At 44.2% G+C, this 18,610-nt stretch overlaps 1 protein-coding gene across 2 annotated transcripts in view; it reads left to right on the plus strand.

Moving 5' to 3' along the window:
* The window catches only part of LOC143935253 (protein MTSS 1-like), a 185,492-nt gene that overhangs the window by 80,631 nt on the left and 86,251 nt on the right, over positions 1 to 18,610 (plus strand). For both annotated transcript variants that reach the window (XM_077458963.1, XM_077458964.1), the window contains exon 3: positions 3,642 to 3,715. In XM_077458963.1, coding sequence (XP_077315089.1) covers positions 3,642 to 3,715 — 74 coding nt within the window. The remainder of the gene's footprint in view (positions 1 to 3,641; positions 3,716 to 18,610) is intronic.

An 18,610-nucleotide genomic window follows, 5' to 3' on the forward strand; every position in this document is an offset into this window, starting at 1 on the left:
AGGGAAAGTGTAGTTGTCTTCTACAGAAACGGTTCAGTGGTTAGCTGACTCAAGATTTATCGTCAGCAACAGTTTATCTCTAGGTATATGGAGGTTCCATAGCAACCCAGTGTTGTCATTGAGCTGTGCAGTTATTTTGACTAATCTAAGAAAGAAATCGCCCAACCTGTCACTGACTCTTAGGATTTTCAGAGCAGAGAAAGACCAGGCACGTTTCTTTTTTTTCCAAGAGCCTGTCCTGAAGAATGCTATTAGCAAAAAGCCTTCTTCTATTTTAGCTATTTTATGTGTGTGTGTGTGTGTGTGTGTGTGTGTGTGTGTGTGTGTGTGTGTGTGTGTTAATAACTTTGGGCCAAAAACCTTCCCAATGCACTCAGTTAAAGTAATACTAAAGTTGTATTCCCCATGCTAATCCCGGTTTGTTCGGGACCGCCTATGACCGACACCTGTGGTGCTTCCAAGTCCGAGAAGGCCTCTTTATTCTTTCTCTCCTTTCCATGATTACTTTGCCTTCCTCTGCTTCCTCTCCTCTTCCTTCCTCTTCTGGTCTTCAACCCATGCCTTTTGGGTGCTTGCCATCCCGCTGGGGGCTAGCTTCCCCAGACGGACCCTCCCTGAGAAGATGGCAACCTTGCCCTAGGGTCACAGTTCCCTTTTATTGACTGTCATCATTTGCCATCCCTATGGCTCAGTGTTGCCGGACAATGGGCATCGTGTATATGGTTTTCTCTGGGTTCTTATATTACCAATTCAATACCTGGATCCTGTGTGGGCAATTTATGTGCTTGTCTTTGTTCTTGTTGAACCACATCAAAAATATGGTAACAAAGTAGTACTAAAGGCTTGCTTTATTTAAAAAAATAAATAAATCGGTATTGATTAAAGCTATACTCTGAAAAATGTGAACCTCTGCCCCCCACAATGATGCATTGCAAGGGTTAACTGCTCATTTATGTCTGAGGGTGTAAAGCAGTTTTACTTACCTAACCTCTGCTTTTGGCTCCACCATGCAGCTAGATGGTTTCCTGCAAGCTTTTCTCCCCCATGCTTTTGCCATTGAAAAGAATGGGCTTTGACTGTCCAAAGTCGCATGACAAGCTGCACAAGGGCGAATGGAGCCTTAGGCCTCACTCACACAGGTGTACCGCACTGTATGCCCATGCAAAGGGCCATCTGTACATGTACAGGGTACACAGGTTTTCACGCAGGAATGATCAGGCAGCCTGTTCAAATCCATGCCAGGCGGGCGGCTGCGAGGCTCTCCAAGCGTCCCAGAGTGCATGTCCGTGTGAATCAAACTACAAGTCCCATAATTTATTGCAAAAAGTGCATAACCATAAAATTTAGGAGAATATGAAGAAGACACCACAAAAAAACATGACTCTGCTTCTCCTCCAATTGAAGTGAGTGACAGCTGATGTCCCATAGACGAGAAGCAAAAGCATAAACTCTGTGTGTTGACCTTTCAGGCTGCTTGTTCAGGTCAGCACAGGCTGTATCCCCAGCATCAGCATATACCGGTAGTTCTGTTGCCAGGAGCTCATAGGAGAGGCTGTCTACAGTGGGGCTCAATAGACACTGCCAGCCAAGGAGCCACCCTTATACCGGAAAGTGGGGAAGGATGGAATAGACCAGGTCAAACGGCAATCGAAAATTTTCGAGTTATCACCAGAAGGAACATTTTCCATTGTGGACAAAAGTTCCCGTGACTGTCTAAGATGCAAATTCTCCTTAAGCTTGGGGAGATTTCTTATAATTTCCCGTTGCGTCATCAGGACAGGAGACAGGAGAAATAAGATGAGAGTTTAACTCTTTCCTACTGTATCCAAAACTAAAAAAAGTTTTGTCTATTTACACCCAATGATGATATGAGCGCTCCTGTTACATTTACGTAAGGCACTTTCTTTTCTACATTTTCATTATCCTGCCTTTATATATTTTTCATGTGTAATAGGGAAATATAAAGACAGCAATGGTTGCTTATGTAGATTTGTTGTTCAGGTTGTTATAAATGAATCATCGTTCACGGAAACATAATTTTGGACTGATACCTTTTATATCAAAGGTCATGAAGAAAATTCACCTAGCTTAGGTTTGTACTTCTTCAGTGGCCACAGAGCTGATGCAATGGAAAAATAGTTGCTACAGAGTAGAAGTGCTTTTAAAAGATATTAGAGCTTACAGTAAGTGAGAACCGCTGGAGCCTTCCCTGATCTTTTCAGAATACCAAGAGCTTAGGGTTTACATCAGTATCAGAGCAAGCCAAGAGCCTAGGGTTTACATCAGTATCAGAGCAAGCCAAGAGCCTAGGGTTTACATCAGTACTGGAGCAAGCCAAGAACTTGGGGTTTGCCTCGGCACTGGAGCAAGCCAAGAGCCTTAGGGTTATCATCGGTACTAGAGGGGGCTAAGAGCATAGGGTTGGCATGTGTACCAGAGCAAGCCAAGAGCTTAGGTTTGCTTTGGTACCGAAGCAAGCCGAGAGCATAGGGTTGGCATTGGTACCGGAGGAAGCTAAGAGTTTAGGGTTGACATTGGTTCCAGAGCAAGCCAAGAGCTTAGGGTTGACATCAGTATCTGAGCAAGTCACGACCTTAGGGTTGGCATCGGTACCAGAACAAGCCAAGAGCATTGGGTTTACATAGGTACTGCAGCACCCCTAGAACTTAAGGTTTGTATAAATACTGCCAAAAGCCTACAGCATAGGGCTGGAATAAGTGCCACAGTAAGTCTAAAACTCTAGGTGTGACATGCATAACTCAGCAAGTGTAGAGCTTTAGGGGTTCTTTAGGTCCACAATGAGCCTAGAACATAGGGTTTGCTGCAGGAAACCTACAGCATAGGGTTGACATTGTTACAACAATAAGGCTAAAGCTTTAGGTTTGGCATAGGTACTACAGCAAGCCAAAAGCTTTAATATGGTGGTAGCCCTAGACCGTTAAGCTTGAGATCGATACACCAACAAACCTAGAGCTTTAGGTTTTGTATAGATAATAGAGTTAGCCTCGAGCTTTGTGCTTTGTATAGGCAACAGAGCAAGCCTAGAGCTTGGGGCTTTGTATAGATGCTGGAGCTGGCAGGCATGGAGCCATGGTATACATCTCTGTGCTATTTAGCTAACCCCTAGTACTTTGAGAATCCATGGTCATGTATTTAATGTTTGCTTCTGCAACAAAGGTTGTGTGTTTGTCAAAAACATCCCTCTACCTTATAAATATACAAACGCTGCCTTTTGCTTCAAAATGCTGCACTGCTCAAATACATGTGTTTGCACGATGTATATTTTAGATGGGTTTATTTTATTTTGTTTCTTTTCCCGAAATTATACATTAGTAAAAATAAACTGACCCAAAACTATTGTTTTATTGTGATTTTTTTTTTTCTGTTTGCCTTTAGCGATTAAACTCTGAATGTATACTGTATGGCCACACCACATTTAGCAATTCTGTCTGTTTTGACCAGGTGGCCCTATGCCAGCTGTGTTTTTCTGTTGTGTCTCCCTGGAAAATGAAGCAATATCCGTTTCCTCGCCTGCATATTTCTACTTGGCCTGATTTGGCTTCTAGAACCCATTGATTTTCTATTGAATTTGTGCTTTGTAACGTACACTAATTGGCTTTTTTCTATTTTTTTTATTTCAGAACAATGACAATCGTAACCGGATCATTTCTGGATGCCTTTCAGAAAATAGCAGATATGGCCATTAACACCAGAGGTAATAACTTTTGGTTTCTACCTTATTTTTTAAATTGCTCTGACATTCTCCCATAAAAATATGAATTATCTGCAAGCTTGACAAGCATGTGCACATATTTGGTTTTTATTCAAAGGCACTTGTAGTGAAGCAGTTTGGAGGCAGCCATATCTTCCCCCCTCCTGAATGTTCCTGGATGTCATGCTGATTGGATGGCTTTAGGGCCTCTTGCACACAGGTGTTGAGCGGCTGGAAAAAATGCTCTAGCATAAAATTCTCTAAATCTGCAGGTAGAGCACACAGCTGGCCATAGAAACTGGCAAAACATGCATGTACTCTGATATAAAGCAATGCTTTTGGCACGCATGCCCATGTTTACACCAATGCATTAAAGCAGTGGTCTCCAAACTTCAGCCCAGGAGCTGGATTTGCTTGCATTTATCTGACCCTTGGGGCATTATTCCCCCTCACTGTCAATAGCAGTGGGCCATAGTTCCTGACACCAGTGATGGGCACGACTCCTCCCACTGACGCCAGTGATGGCACGACTCCTCCCACTGACGCCAGTGATGGCACGACTCCTCCCACGGACGCCAGTGATGGCACGACTCCTCCCACGGACACCAGTGATGGCACGACTCCTCCCACGGACACCAGTGATGGCACGACTCCTCCCACGGACACCAGTGATGGCACGACTCCTCCCACGGACACCAGTGATGGCACGACTCCTCCCACGGACACCAGTGATGGCACGACTCCTCCCACGGACACCAGTGATGGCACGACTCCCCCCACGGACACCAGTGATGGCACGTCTCCTCCCACGGACACCAGTGATGGCACGACTCCTCCCACGGACACCAGTGATGGCACGACTCCTCCCACGGACACCAGTGATGGCACGACTCCTCCCACGGACACCAGTGATGGCACGTCTCCTCCCACGGACACCAGTGATGGCACGTCTCCTCCCACGGACACCAGTGATGGCACGTCTCCTCCCACGGACACCAGTGATGGCACGTCTCCTCCCACGGACACCAGTGATGGCACGACTCCTTCCACTTTCTACTCCCACTGGCCATGATCCGGCACCCCTAAAGTTTGAAGGACCGTAAACTGGCCCTTTGTTTTTAAAGTTTGGAGACCCCTGAATTAAAGTATTGGGGTACATCCAAGTACACTTGCATACGGCAACTCCAGTTCTATGGCCAGCCATAAGTGCTACCAAGTCTTAGCCATTGGAGGACAGGCAGGCTGTTCTCCCAGCACAACCAGTAAACTGACCACACTGGAATGTATGTGCTCTCATTCCTAATGTTGGTGTATGTATTGATTTATCAATACATTCTAAACTGTGGCAGCCATAATTACTCATACAGGCTCATCTTAGTTTGCGGAGTAGGAGGACTCATTGAAATCCATGCACTCGCTGTGTGGCTGTTATCTAATTTCAGCAATTGCTATGCAGAGAGGGTGAGTGGGGGGAATTACTTAAGATGGTAAAACCTCCAGTTCATGGAGGAAGCAGGTTGAAATGCCGGTTTTTCTTCCCATAAACTTCCAGAGATCTTTACATTTGGTGATTGGAGAGGCGCTTGGAAGATGCTTGACTTCATAATAATCTTGAGGAAGTTTCTCTCGAATTTGTTCCGCATTCTGCATGTAGGGATTATCCAAGAATATGGGAATAACATTAGGGGACAGTGTTTGCACCATAGCATGACTTTGTCCTATTAAACGGTCTGCTATTCTTTGGCAATTATACCACCATGAAACCATCAAAGCTAATGACTTCCACGTGACTGTGCCTTTGCTATATAAATACATACACTATGTTGTCAAAAGTATTGGGACGCCTGCCTTTACAAGCACATGAACTTTAATAGCATCCCACACTTAGTCCATGGAGTTCAATATTGAGTTGGCCCACCCTTTGCAGCTATAACAGCTTCAACTCTTCTGGGAAGGCTGCCCACAAGGTTTAGGAGTGTGTCTATAGGAATGTTTGACTATTCTTCAAAAAGTGCATTTGTGAGGTCAGGCACTGGTGTTGGATGAGAAGGCCTGGCTCACAGTCTCCACTCTTAATTCATCCTAAAGGTGTTCTATCAGGTTGAGGTCAGAACTCTGTGCAGGCCAGTCGAGTTGCTCCACCCCAAACTTGCTCATCCATGTCTTTATGGACCTTGCTTTGTGCACTGGTGCGCAGTCCTGTTGGAACAAGAAGGGGCCATCCCCAAACTGTTCCCACAAAGTTGGGAGCATGAAATTGTCCAAAATGTCTTGGTATGCAGATGCCTTAAGAGATCCCTTAACTGGAACTAAGGGGCCAAGCCCCACTACTGAAAAACATCCCCAAGAAATAATCCCCCCCTTCACCAAATGATTTGGATTAGTGCACAAAACAAGGTCCATAAATACACGGAGTGAGTTTGGAGTGGAGAAACGTGACATTCCTGCACAGAGTCCTGACCTCAACCTGATAGAACATCTTAGGAAAGAATTAAAGCGGAGACTGCAGGCCTTCTTGTACAACATCAGTGCCTGACCTCACAAATGGGCTTCTGGAAGAATGGTCAAACATTTCCATAGACACTCCTAAACCTTGTGGACGGCCTTCCCAGAAGAGTTTGAAGCTGTTATAGCTGCAAAGGGTGGGCCAACTCAATATTGAACCCTCCAGATTAAGACACCATTAAAGTTCATGTGCGTGTAAAGTCAGTACTTTTGACAATATAATGTATGTAAGGGGGTTACAACCACTTTATGGGCTTTTGAATTTAAATTAGTTGACTCATTCTCTGATGATGTTTTAGAATTTGTGTAATTCAGCTCTGCGCAAACAGTTGGCGCTAAGTAGATCCTGTATAATAGAATTTTCTTAATTGCTGCTTACTGATTTCCGTTATCTTTTTATATCTCTTAAGTCGGTTTATGAAAACTTTTTTGTTGGTAGACCTTTTAATTCAGATAATCAGATCAGTGGTGCTCGGTATATCATGCCGATGTAGGTCTCGGAAGTTGGGACGGGTTTATATATGAATAATCATTTGGCGGTATCTGGTGTTTCGGGCACAGTGGAAGATTTATAAAGAGGACTTGTCGGCACAGGATGTGTTGTCACCAGACATGGGGCAATCCTCCACGTGCCGCTCTTGTCTATGCGCTCTGTGTTTTCTCGATGTTGTGTGGTTGCTTTGGTTACTCGCTGTGGGCACAGGCCACCAAAAAAAAGTTCCGTTAAACCATCCCGCAGTTGCGGTTGAGAATGTGTCGAGTGAAATGAATGTTTTTTAGTAACTGAAGTAATGCAGATTAGGACAAGCCTATATTTCGGAAACCTATTAACCCTTCTTTGATCATTTTTTTTTTTTTTTTTTTTTTACTGTGGAGCATTGATTGGCTTCTTGAAGCACATAGTATAGTAAAGGCATACTGTACAACGTAAATAAAAGGTAGAACTATAATAAAACTATCCATACAGAAAAAGGAAGTCCAGACTGCAGCGAGGCAGCTGGTTGTTTGATCAGTAAGGAAGAAAAAAAAATTATTTTTCTTTCTTTTTCTTAGATCTATTTTAATCTTCCACAAATTGCTTAAAGCAATTTGTAAGGGTAATTTTGTTGTTTATTTTATTTTTTAAACCGCTTCAGCCCCGGAAGATTTTACCCCCTTCCTTACCAGAGCACTTTTTGCGATTCGGCACTGCGTTGCTTTAACTGAAAATTGCGCGGTCGTGCGACATTGCACCCAAACAAAATTGATTTCCTTTTTTTCTCAGAAATAGAGCTTTCTTTTGGTGGTATTTTATCACCTCTGCGCTATAAACAAAAAAAGAGCAACAATTTTGAGAAAAAAAACACATTTTTTTTTACTTTTTTGCTATAATAAATATCCCCTAAAAATATATATATATAAAAAAATAATAATTTTGTTTTCCCTCAGTTTAGGCCGATATGTATTCTTCTATATATTTTTGGTAAAAATAAAAATAAAAAAATCGCAATAAGGTTATATTGATTGGTTTGCACAAAAGTTATAGTGTCTACAAAAAAAGGAATAGATTTATAGCATTAAAAAAATATGTGTATGTATGTATATATAATATAATTATAATCTATCATGACTGCGACATTATGGCAGACACATCAGACAATTTTGACACCTTTTTAGGACCATTGGCATTAATACAGCGATCAATGCTATAAAATGCATTGATTACTGTAAAAATGTCACTGGCAGGGAAGGGGTTAACACTAGGGTGCGATCAAGGGGTGAATCATGTTCCCTAGTGTGTGTTCTAACTGAAGGGGGGAGAGGACTGACCAGGGGAGATGACAGATCGTTGTACTCTGTCTGTTCATACAATCTGTCACTTCTCCCCACAGAGAACCGGGATCTCTGTTTACACACACAGATCCTGATTCTCGCCGTTTTACGGGGGGGGGGGGGGGAGTTTACAACCACTTTAACTCTCTGCATTGTGTAAAAAGGCTGTTTGATCCTATCCTCTCAGATCCTCTCCTCCTTCCACTGTCCCCAATATATTTTCTGATAATGCAAAGTCAGGGGACAGTCTAGCAATCCACACCAAACTGAGCATGTGCAGAGTTTATTTTATTTTTTGGGTGATTGCATGTGATTAGCACAGGGCCAATCAGCACTGTCCACACAGAGGGTCAGGGGTCCTGCAGCCTGATAGGACACTCGGTGCACAATGAAAACTCCTCCTACAAGCTTTTAACCAGACACTGATAGAAGTCACAAGACTGCTATATACTGCTGATGAGAAAAGGTATTTAGCGGTTTTATATTTGCCAAGACTGTTGCATTTCCATGTTCTGTGTACTGTGGGAGACCAGATATCAGGAATGCAGGCTCCTGGGTTTAGTAACACCTTAAGTGATTGCCGACCGCCTCATGTATGAGTACGGCAGCGGCTCTCCTTTCCTTAGGCACATGATATAGCACTCGCAGTTACAGGTCATGCGCCGGCTGTTCTGTGATTAGATCAGCGCATGCCAGCCACTGATTGACCGCTGGCACCCACTGATCGGCAAGTAAATTTCAATCTACATTTTTTAGACACAGAGCTGTCTGTGAAATTCTCAGTTTGTAAGCAATGGCTTCCACATAAATGACCAAATTACAGGTTTTTGCAAAATATGATAAATCCTAAATGTAACTTATTGCAGCTTACCAGTCCATAGATGTGAGGGTTGCATTCGTTTTTTATTTTTTGAGGCTTTTTTTCTTTAATTTCACCTGTGAATCCTGCCACTAACACACTTCCTGTCCTAGGGTGACGTTCACTCACTATACTGCATCTGAGGAGGAGCATTGTTGTCACCCCTAGGACAGGACTACAGAACACCTCCACCTATCCTCTCCTATAATATAGGGAGGCAGTGTTCTGTGGCTCACAGAGGTAACCTGTGTGGGGCCAATAAAGCTTCTTGAGATAACACTGGAGGAACTTATGAGGGTCACTAGAGTTCTGGCAGGACTACAACATACAGCCAACTAATTGGCTGATACGGGCAATCGAGGAGTCTCCATGTACAGTGAGCTTCTGTGGAAGCTGTAAAAGAATATATAGTGCCCAAAATAACAGGAAGGACCCACCTATATCTGTAAACAGGAAGCTATGGGGAGTTATTTGACCAGCCCTTCATACGAAGAATTGCTTCATAAACATTTCAGCATAAAGTTCATGATGTTAAAAATAAAACTGCAACGCAGAAGATGACAGTCAGCGTTGGTGGGCAGGGCTCTATAAGATACATATCATATTTATCATTTTATATCAATTTATTTATCACCGGTACTTGTATAGGGCCATCAATTTACGCTGCACTTTATACACACACACACACACACACACACACACACACACACACACACACACACACACACACACACACACACACACACACACACACACACACACACACACACATATTGTACATTCACATCAGTCCCTGCCCTCAAGGAGCTTACAATCTAAAGTCCCAATATACGTCGGCACAATGGCAGCAGTGGGCAAACGGGCGTACCTTTACGTCCCCTTTAATTGGTGAGGCTAGTGAGCACCCACCGCGTACAGCGTGACTGTGCCCGCGGACGCCATGTCCGCCGGGGGCCCGTGATTGTGTCACGGAGCCGCAGAACGGGGAACAAGGCATTGCCCCGTTCTGCCTAGTGACATGAGAGATCTACTGCTCCCGGTCATCAGGAACAGTGATCGCTGTCATGCGAGTTGTAGCCCACCCCCCCCCCCCCCCAGTTAGAATCACTCCCTAGGACACGCTTAACCCCTGGATCGCCTCCTAGTGTTTAACCCCTTTCCCTGCCAGTGTCATTTACACAGTAATCAATGCATTTTTATAGCAATGATCGCTGTATAAATAACACTGGTCCCAAAATAGTGTCAAACGTGTCCGATGTGTCCGCCATAATGTCGCAGTCACTGGCGGGGAGATCGCCGCCATTACTAATAAAAAATAAAATGAATAAAGAAAAAAGGCCATAAAACTATCCCCTATTTTGTAGACTCTATAGCTTTTGCGCAAACCAATCAATATACGCTTAATGCGTTTTTTTGTTTTGTTTTTTTTCTTACCAAAAATATGTAGAAGAATACATATCTGCCTAAACTGAGGAAAAAATATATTTTTGAATATATTTTTGGGGGATATTGCTTTTTGTTCATAGCACAAAAAATAAAAACCGCAGAGGTGATCAAATACCACCAAAAGAAAGCTCTATTTGTGGGGGGGAAAAAAAAGGACATAATTTTCGTTTGGGTGCAACGTTGCGCGACCGCACAATTATCAGTTAAAGCGACGCAGTGGCGAATTGCAAAAAGTGCTCTGGTTTTTTCTTGCCCAATCCGATCGAGCGATGTGCATGAATGCAGTAGCTCCAGGCGGTGTCTCTCTCATTGGACAGATTGATTGCAGCAGGAGCTATTGACGTGGGGGGCGGGGCCGAGTCCCACATTCTGTGTCAATAGATGCAGCAGCGGGATTTGGGAGCAAGCCTGCACGGGGTGCACCTAGGGAAAGCGACTTTCCGTGGGGCACCCAATGAAGAAGAGGGGCCTGGGGCATCCTAGAAGAAGAGGATCAGGGCTGCTCTTTGCAAAACGATTGCACAGAGCAGGTAAGTATAGATCTGTTTGTTATTTTTATTAAATAGCGTTTACAATCCCTTTAAATATTAGAGACAAGAAACTTATGTCAATGGTTAAGCATCCTGCTGCCATTATTTTAAATCTGAAAGGGAATAATCCAGCACTACTGTTTAACATCTTTTGATTCTTTTTTTTTTTCATCTGAAAAATAGCAGAAGACTTGTGCAACGTGTTCCGGGTAAAGGCTGATTATGCAACAGGAGAATTTTGTAACTGATCAATTCTCCATTGCCTCATGATTGAGTGCATTATCAACCTTATGAGGCCTCAGATATGTGCTACTGGTGAGCATTTGTGCGGAGGGGCTAGCTACAATTCAGAGGTGTTCTTATCATTGTAAAGCAGAGCTGCTCAATGTACTTTATATGGTGGGAAATAAGTGTGGCCCTGACATCCTTAAAGGACCACATATAATGGTTTTTGTGTGTAAAACTAGGGAAACCTTCAAAATAGATGCTAAATGAGATGGTCAGAGACTGTGGCCATGGTATAGCAGAGTCTACAGACCAACTACAAGAAAAAGTCAGAGATTGTGGACATGGTACACAGACAACTGTCAGATACTGCGGACCTAATACAGGTGATAGTCGAAGACTGCCGTGATGCGCCAGAAGACTGTCAGACTGCGAACATGCTTCAAAGGACGGTCAGGGACTGCAAACTTACTACCGGAGACGATCAGAGTCTGTAGACATACAACACTAGATGGCCAGAGATTAGAGAAATGCTTTAGGAGATGGTTAGAAACCTGTAGACATGCTTTGGGTGAAGGTCAGAGACTACAGAGATCTCTCAGGGGATGGTAAACATGCTTCAGGAAAAGCAGCTATACAGTACTTGAAATGGTCAGAGACTGGGCATGCTACAGAAAACCTTCAGAACCTGTGGACATGTTACAGGAGACCCTCAGAGATTGAGAGTATGCTACAGGAGACTGACTAGAGACATGCTTTAGGAGAAGTTCAAGAGACTGTGGGCCCGCTACAGGAAATGATCGGATCATCAGAGATTGTGGGCACGCTACAGGAGATGGTCAGAGACACTGGGCATGCTACAGGAGATGGTCAATGGCTGTGGGCACACTACTGGATCCTAGGGTTCAGAAGGTATGGCTTAAAAAAAGAGGGTATAACCTTCGAAACATGTAAGCCAACTAGGATCCTGTGGGAGTTTTGCTGAATTGTGGAGTATGCGGAGTCTGATGAACAACCGTGCTATGGATACATAGCGTGATATGCTGTTTCTTTCACTTGGTTTGTGAGTATATTTTACTGTGGATTATCGATAAATGGTATGTGGGATAATGCACTAGGCTGGTGTGACATCTCCTGTAGCGTTTCCACAGTCTCTGACCGTCTCCTGTAGCGTTTCCACAGTCTCTGACCGTCTCCTGTAGCGTTTCCACAGTCTCTGACCGTCTCCTGTAGCGTTTCCACAGTCTCTGACCGTCTCCTGTAGCGTTTCCACAGTCTCTGACCGTCTCCTGTAGCGTTTCCACAGTCTCTGGCCGTCTCCTGTAGCGTTTCCACAGTCTCTGGCCGTCTCCTGTAGCGTTTGCACAGTCTCTGGCCGTCTCCTGTAGCGTTTGCACAGTCTCTGGCCGTCTCCTGTAGCGTTTGCACGGTCTCTGGCCGTCTCCTGTAGCGTTTCCACGGTCTCTGACCGTCTCCTGTAGCGTTTCCACAGTCTCTGACCGTCTCCAGAGATTGTGGGCACGCTACATGAGCTGGTCAGAGGCTGCAAGCATGCTACAGGAGGCAGAGACTGCACACATACAACAAGAAAGGCTCACAGGCTACTTGCATGCTACAGGAGATGGTCAGAGAGACATGCTTTAAGACCGTGGTCTCCAAACTGCAGCCTGTGGGCTGGATGCATCCCTTTGCATGGCTTTATCTGGCCTTTGGGGAACTATTCCTTCCACTGATACAAGGCACTATTCGTTCAGTTGACACCAGTTATGGGGCACTATTTCTCCCACTGACACCAATGATGTCATTTCTTTTATTCCCACTGAACACCAAGCCTGTGGCATTGTTTACTGCCAGGGCATTTTTTACTCCCACTAGCTACAGTCCGGCCCCTCTAAAGTGTGATCTTGGGTGGCCTTGGCCCTTGTTTTCGAAAGTTTGCAGACCCCTGCTTTAGTAGACCGTCAGAGACCATGGACATGCTGTAGGAAAGGTTCAGACGCTACATGCATGCTAATGGTGATGGTCTGACTTGCAGGCATGTTACAGGAGACGAGCCTTCAGGGGGTTACTGTGGAATAACCTCTACTTCATTGAATGATCGCAGTTGTACAGTGGCATAGAAGAGGTCACTGAGAAAGCAGTGTTTTGATTGGTGCTCAGGAATTCGGTGACCCGTGTCAAATGTGTAGCCAAACAGACTATAATTGCAGCTTCTCCGTAGGGAGCAATGATAACCCTTCAAGTCATGCATAAGTGGCGTGTGGGTTTAGGACCTAAAATTAGTCATTTGGTGGTGAGAGCGGACCCTGCCCTCCTCTATAATCCCTCCACTATTTTGCCGAGATGTCTGAGCTGTAGACTTTAAAAATAGTCTGGATAGAAATGTGTTTTTTGTTCTTTCCTGGAGTATTGCTCTTGTCTTATGAAACCTGAAGAATGTGTCCTTTTTTTTTTTTCTTTCCAAAGAATGCAGCATATGAAATGCGGTACGGCCGTCACACCGCATTCTGTTTTCCATGTATTTTGAATAGGTCTTCTACATTTCACAACACGTGGCAATTTATAGCACGAGGGGCCTAGTCATCTGGTTATCATTCGCAGACCTTCTGAGCATTAAAAAGGTGAATCGGGAGGAGACCCTGTAATTGAAATAGGCTTGTTGACAGTATGGTCATGTCACGTGCAAATCTAGCGTTGAAGCTTAAGCTGGCCACATATACTGATAGAAATGTTATTGGTTCTGCAGAGACCGGTCAAATTTCGATCGGTGTGTAGTGGTCACCACTTAACAGAAGTTTATCGTTTCATCGACTTCTGTCGAAGGGACAAGCTGGGAAAATTTCCTCGAGCAGCAGGCGCGGTGGCTGCAGCCGCTGATCAGTGTCTTCTGGCCACACCTCAATTTATTTTGATGGAGAAATCTGTGGAAAGCTTAACTGAGGGTAGATGAGTTTGGCTGATGGTGCTGTGAAGTTTTGGAGCAGGACCTGTCAGTTTTGGTGGGGGGGACCTTTCCACGAGATGAGGTGACCATTTGGAAATGGATGTTACTTGGCGGTAGGCCTAAGTTTGGTGCGTGGCTTTGTCAGAACTTCTGCAAGTCTAGTTTCTCATGCATTGACAGCCCATTTAAATGAATGGGCTACCTTTACTTAAAGGGGTTGTAAAGGTTCGTTTTTTATTTTCTAAATAGGTTCCTATAAGCTATTGCATTGTTGGTTCACTTACCTTTTCCTTCGATTTCCCTTATAAATGTTTTTTTTCTTTGTTTTCTTTGTCTGAATTTCTCACTTCCTGTTCCTCCTCAGTAAGCTGTTCAGTAAGCTGTTCTGGCTGACTAACCACCAGCTCGGATGATGGTGAGAAGTTTACTGAGGAGAAACAGGAAGTGAGATATTCAGACAAAGAAAAAAAACATTTAGAAGGGAAATCGAAGGAAAAGGTAAGTGAATCAACAATGCACTAGCTTAGAGGAACCTATGTAGAAAATAAAAAACGAACCTTTACAACCCCTTGCAGAAAAATGCATGCGTTGTAGGATGCACATATATGAAGTGCGTATTTTTTGTAATAAAATCCGAACAGGAAATGTTTATTAAAAAGTGACGAGCAATCCAACATTTGATAGTTGACACTGGAATGAGTAGCTAAGAGGAAACTTTTTATTGGGGACACCGGTTACAGTCACAAGGGTCTGGAATTTCTCTTTAGTTTGGAGAGGTTTCCTCCCACTTCTGGGTTGTTGTTGGGATAGGAAGTAAGAACCTTCCCCAATGGGACAGACACAGCAAAAATACTGAGGTTTTTAACCAATCCCTGCGCTATCCAACCCCTTAAAAAAAAAAAGTTTTTAGATATAAAGTAAGTTGTCAGAAGTATTGGGACACTTGCCTTTACACACACATGAACTTTGATGGCATCCCAGTCTTAGTCCGTAGGGTTCAGTATTGAGTTGGCCCACCCTTTGTAGCTAAAACAGCTTCAATTCTTCTAGGAAGACCGTCCACAAGGTTTAGGAGTGTGTCTATGGGAATGTTTGACCATTCTTCCAGAAGTGCATTTGTGAGGTCAGGCACTAAAAGAAGGCCTGGCTCGCAGTCTCTACTCTTAATTTATCCCAAAGATGTTCTATCGGGTTGAGGTCAGGACTCTGCGAAGGCCAGTCAAGTTCCTCGACCCCAAACGTGCTCATCCATGTGTTTATGGACCTTGGTTTGTGCACTGGTGTGCAGTCATGTTGGAACAGGAAGAGGCCATTTGCAAACTGTTCCCACAAAGTTAAGAGTGTGAAATTGTCCAAAATGTCTTGGTATGCTGACACCTTAAGTGTTCCCTTCACTTGAACAAAGGGGCCAAACCCAACCCCTGAAAAAACAACCCCACACCATAATCCCCAATCCACCAAATGACTTTGACAAGTGCACAAAGCAAGGTCCATAAAGACATGGATGAGCGAGTTTGGGATGGATTTGGAACTGGATGTTCAACTACTTCATATAGGTGTGATGGGTCAGGTGTCCTCAAACTATTGGGCAGATGGTGTATGAGTACAATTTTTAATTCCAGATCCCCTAATTTTGTGGTATGCCTAAACATGGCTTTTAGAACCCTTTAGCTACAGGGACCCGAATCTTCTGGTTATACTTTACTGAAATATGATTGGTTGATCAAAAGGGAGCTGATGATTACAAATTGTGATGACTTTTGCCTAGTGATGGCTGACTTTCACAATACTGATATATGCTGTAAATGTGTGCACCAGTTGTGGAATTCTCAGAGGTCCACTCGGGGTGCCTGAAGGAACATCGAAGGAGCTGAGCTATGTGTAGATGACTGGGCTTGCGTGCTACTGGTTAGTTGTATAAGAGATTGGGTGGTGTGGTTGACTATGAGAGGAGCCTCTCACGTGACAGCCATGTGATCATCGCAGCTCTCCGCGTGCCTTCTGAGCGGGCAGTGTCCTCATTGTGGTAGAGGTCTGGCCAGAGAAGGAGAAGTATTTGTCCTATAAACAGGAGTCGCTCACTGCTGGAAAAGTGTTTAGTTTGCTTATTAGATGGCGCAACAAATTTCATAAACTTTTATCTCTTTTCTTTGCATGTGTCCTTACTGTGTATGTGCCCACCTCCTGCATTTTAGCATGCTGGCTGGCATACACAGAAAAAAGAATTGCTGTTGCTTTATTGTTTAATATTACAGGTATTTATATAGCCCCAAGAATTTTCGCAGTGCTTTACATATATTGTACATTCCATCAGTCCCTGCCCCCAAGGAGTTTACAATCTAAGATCCCCGTGTTACATTTATTTTTTAATTAATACCGGTACTTGTATAGCACCGTCAAATTATGCAGCGCTTTACATATACTCTCGCCGGCCACTTTTTTAGGTATACCTGCTCAATTGCTTGGCGTAACAAATTGCTAATCAGTCAGTCACATGGCAGCAACTTAATGCATTTTGGTATGTAGATGTGGTGAAGACGACTTGCTGAAGTTCAAACCGAGCATCAGAATGGGGAAGAAAGGGGGGATCTAAGTGACTTTGAACGTGGCATGGTTGTTGGTGCCAGATGGGCTGGTCTGAGTATTTCCAAAACTGCTGATCTACTGGGATTTTCACACACATAACCATCTCTCGGGTCTACCGAGAATGGTCCAAAAAAAGAAAATATTCAGTGAGCAACAGCTGTGTGGAGGAAAATGCCTTGTTGATGTCAGAGGAGAATGGGCAGACTGGTTCCAGATGATAGAAAGGCAACAGTAACTCAAATAACCAACCACTGGTAACATCCAAGGTATGCAGAATACCATCTCTGAATGCACAACACATTGAACCTTGAAGCAGATGAGCTACAGCAGCAGAAGACCACACCGGGTGCCACTTCTGTCAGCCAAGAACAGGAAACTGAGGCTACAACTTGCACAGGATCACCAAAATTGGTCAAGAGAAGATTGGAAAAACGTTGCCTGGTCTGAAGAGTCTGGATTTCAGCTGCAACATTCAGATGGTCGGGTCAGAATTTGGCATAAACATGAAAGCATGGATCTGTCCTACCTTGTATCACCGGTTCGGGCTTCATGGTGTGGGGGCACACTTTGGGCCCCTTAGTACTAATTGAGCATCATTTAAATGCCACGTCCTACCTGAGTATTGTTGCTGACCGTGTCCACCACTTTGACTACAGTGTCCCCGTCTTCTGATGGCTCCTTCCAGCAGGATAATGCTCCATGTCACAAAGCTCCAATCATCTCACCACTGGACAATGAGGTCACAAAGCTCCAATCATCTCACCACTGGACAATGAGGTCACAAAGCTCCAATCATCTCACCACTGGACAATGAGGTCACAAAGCTCCATTCATCTCACCACTGGACAATGAGGTCACAAAGCTCCAATCATCTCACCACTGGACAATGAGGTCACAAAGCTCCATTCATCTCACCACTGGACAATGAGGTCACAAAGCTCCAATCATCTCACCACTGGACAATGAGGTCACAAAGCTCCAATCATCTCACCACTGGACAATGAGGTCACAAAGCTCCAATCATCTCATCACTGGACAATGAGGTCACAAAGCTCCAATCATCTCACCACTGGACAATGAGGTCACAAAGCTCCAATCATCCCATCACTGGACAATGAGGTCTCTGCACTCCAATGGCCTCCATACTCACCAGATCTCATCCAATAGATCACCTTTGGGATGTGGTGGAACAGGAGACTCGTGTAATGGATGCGCTGCTGACAAATCTGCAATGACTGTGTAATGCCATCATGTCGCTATGGACCAAAATCTGAGGAATGTTTCCAACACCTTGTTGTATCTATGCCATGAAGAATGAAGGCAAAAGAGGGTCCAACCCGTTACTAGCAAGGTGTACCTAATAAATTGGCCAGTGAGTATATATATTGTACATTCACATCAGTTCCTGCCCTTAAGGCGCTTACAATCTAAGGTCCCCAATTCAGTCTTTCATACACATACTAGGGACAGTTTAGACAGACAGGATCCAATTAACCACTTCAGCCCCACAAGATTTTACCCCCTTCCTGACCAGAGCGCTTTTTGGCGATTCAGCACTGCGTCACTTTAACTGACAATTGCGCAGTTGTGCGACGTTGTACCCAAACAAAATTGATGTCCCCTTTTCTCCCACAAATAGAGCTTTCTTTTGGTATTTGATCACCTCTCTACGGTTTTTATTTTTTGCACTTTAAACACAGAGCGTCAATTTTGAAAAAAAATGCATTATTTTGTACTTTTTGCTATAGTAAATATCCCCATTTGTTTTTTAATAAAAGCTCATTTTTTCTCAATTAAGGGCCGGTTCACACTGCGGGCGATGCGAGGCGACACCGACTTGCCTCGCCGCGACCTCAGTGGTGATTTGCAAATGACTTCTGTATAGAAGTCAATGCAAGTCGCCCCGAGGTCGCCCAGAAGTGGTACAGGAACCTTTTTTCTGAGTCGGAGCGACTCGAGTCGCTCCTCTCAGAACGGTTCCATTGTACAGA

This window comes from Lithobates pipiens, unplaced genomic scaffold (genome assembly GCF_037356315.1).
Source record: "Lithobates pipiens isolate NorthernLeopardFrog02 unplaced genomic scaffold, aLitPip1_a1.2 Scaffold_28, whole genome shotgun sequence".
Lineage (NCBI taxonomy): Eukaryota > Metazoa > Chordata > Amphibia > Anura > Ranidae > Lithobates > Lithobates pipiens.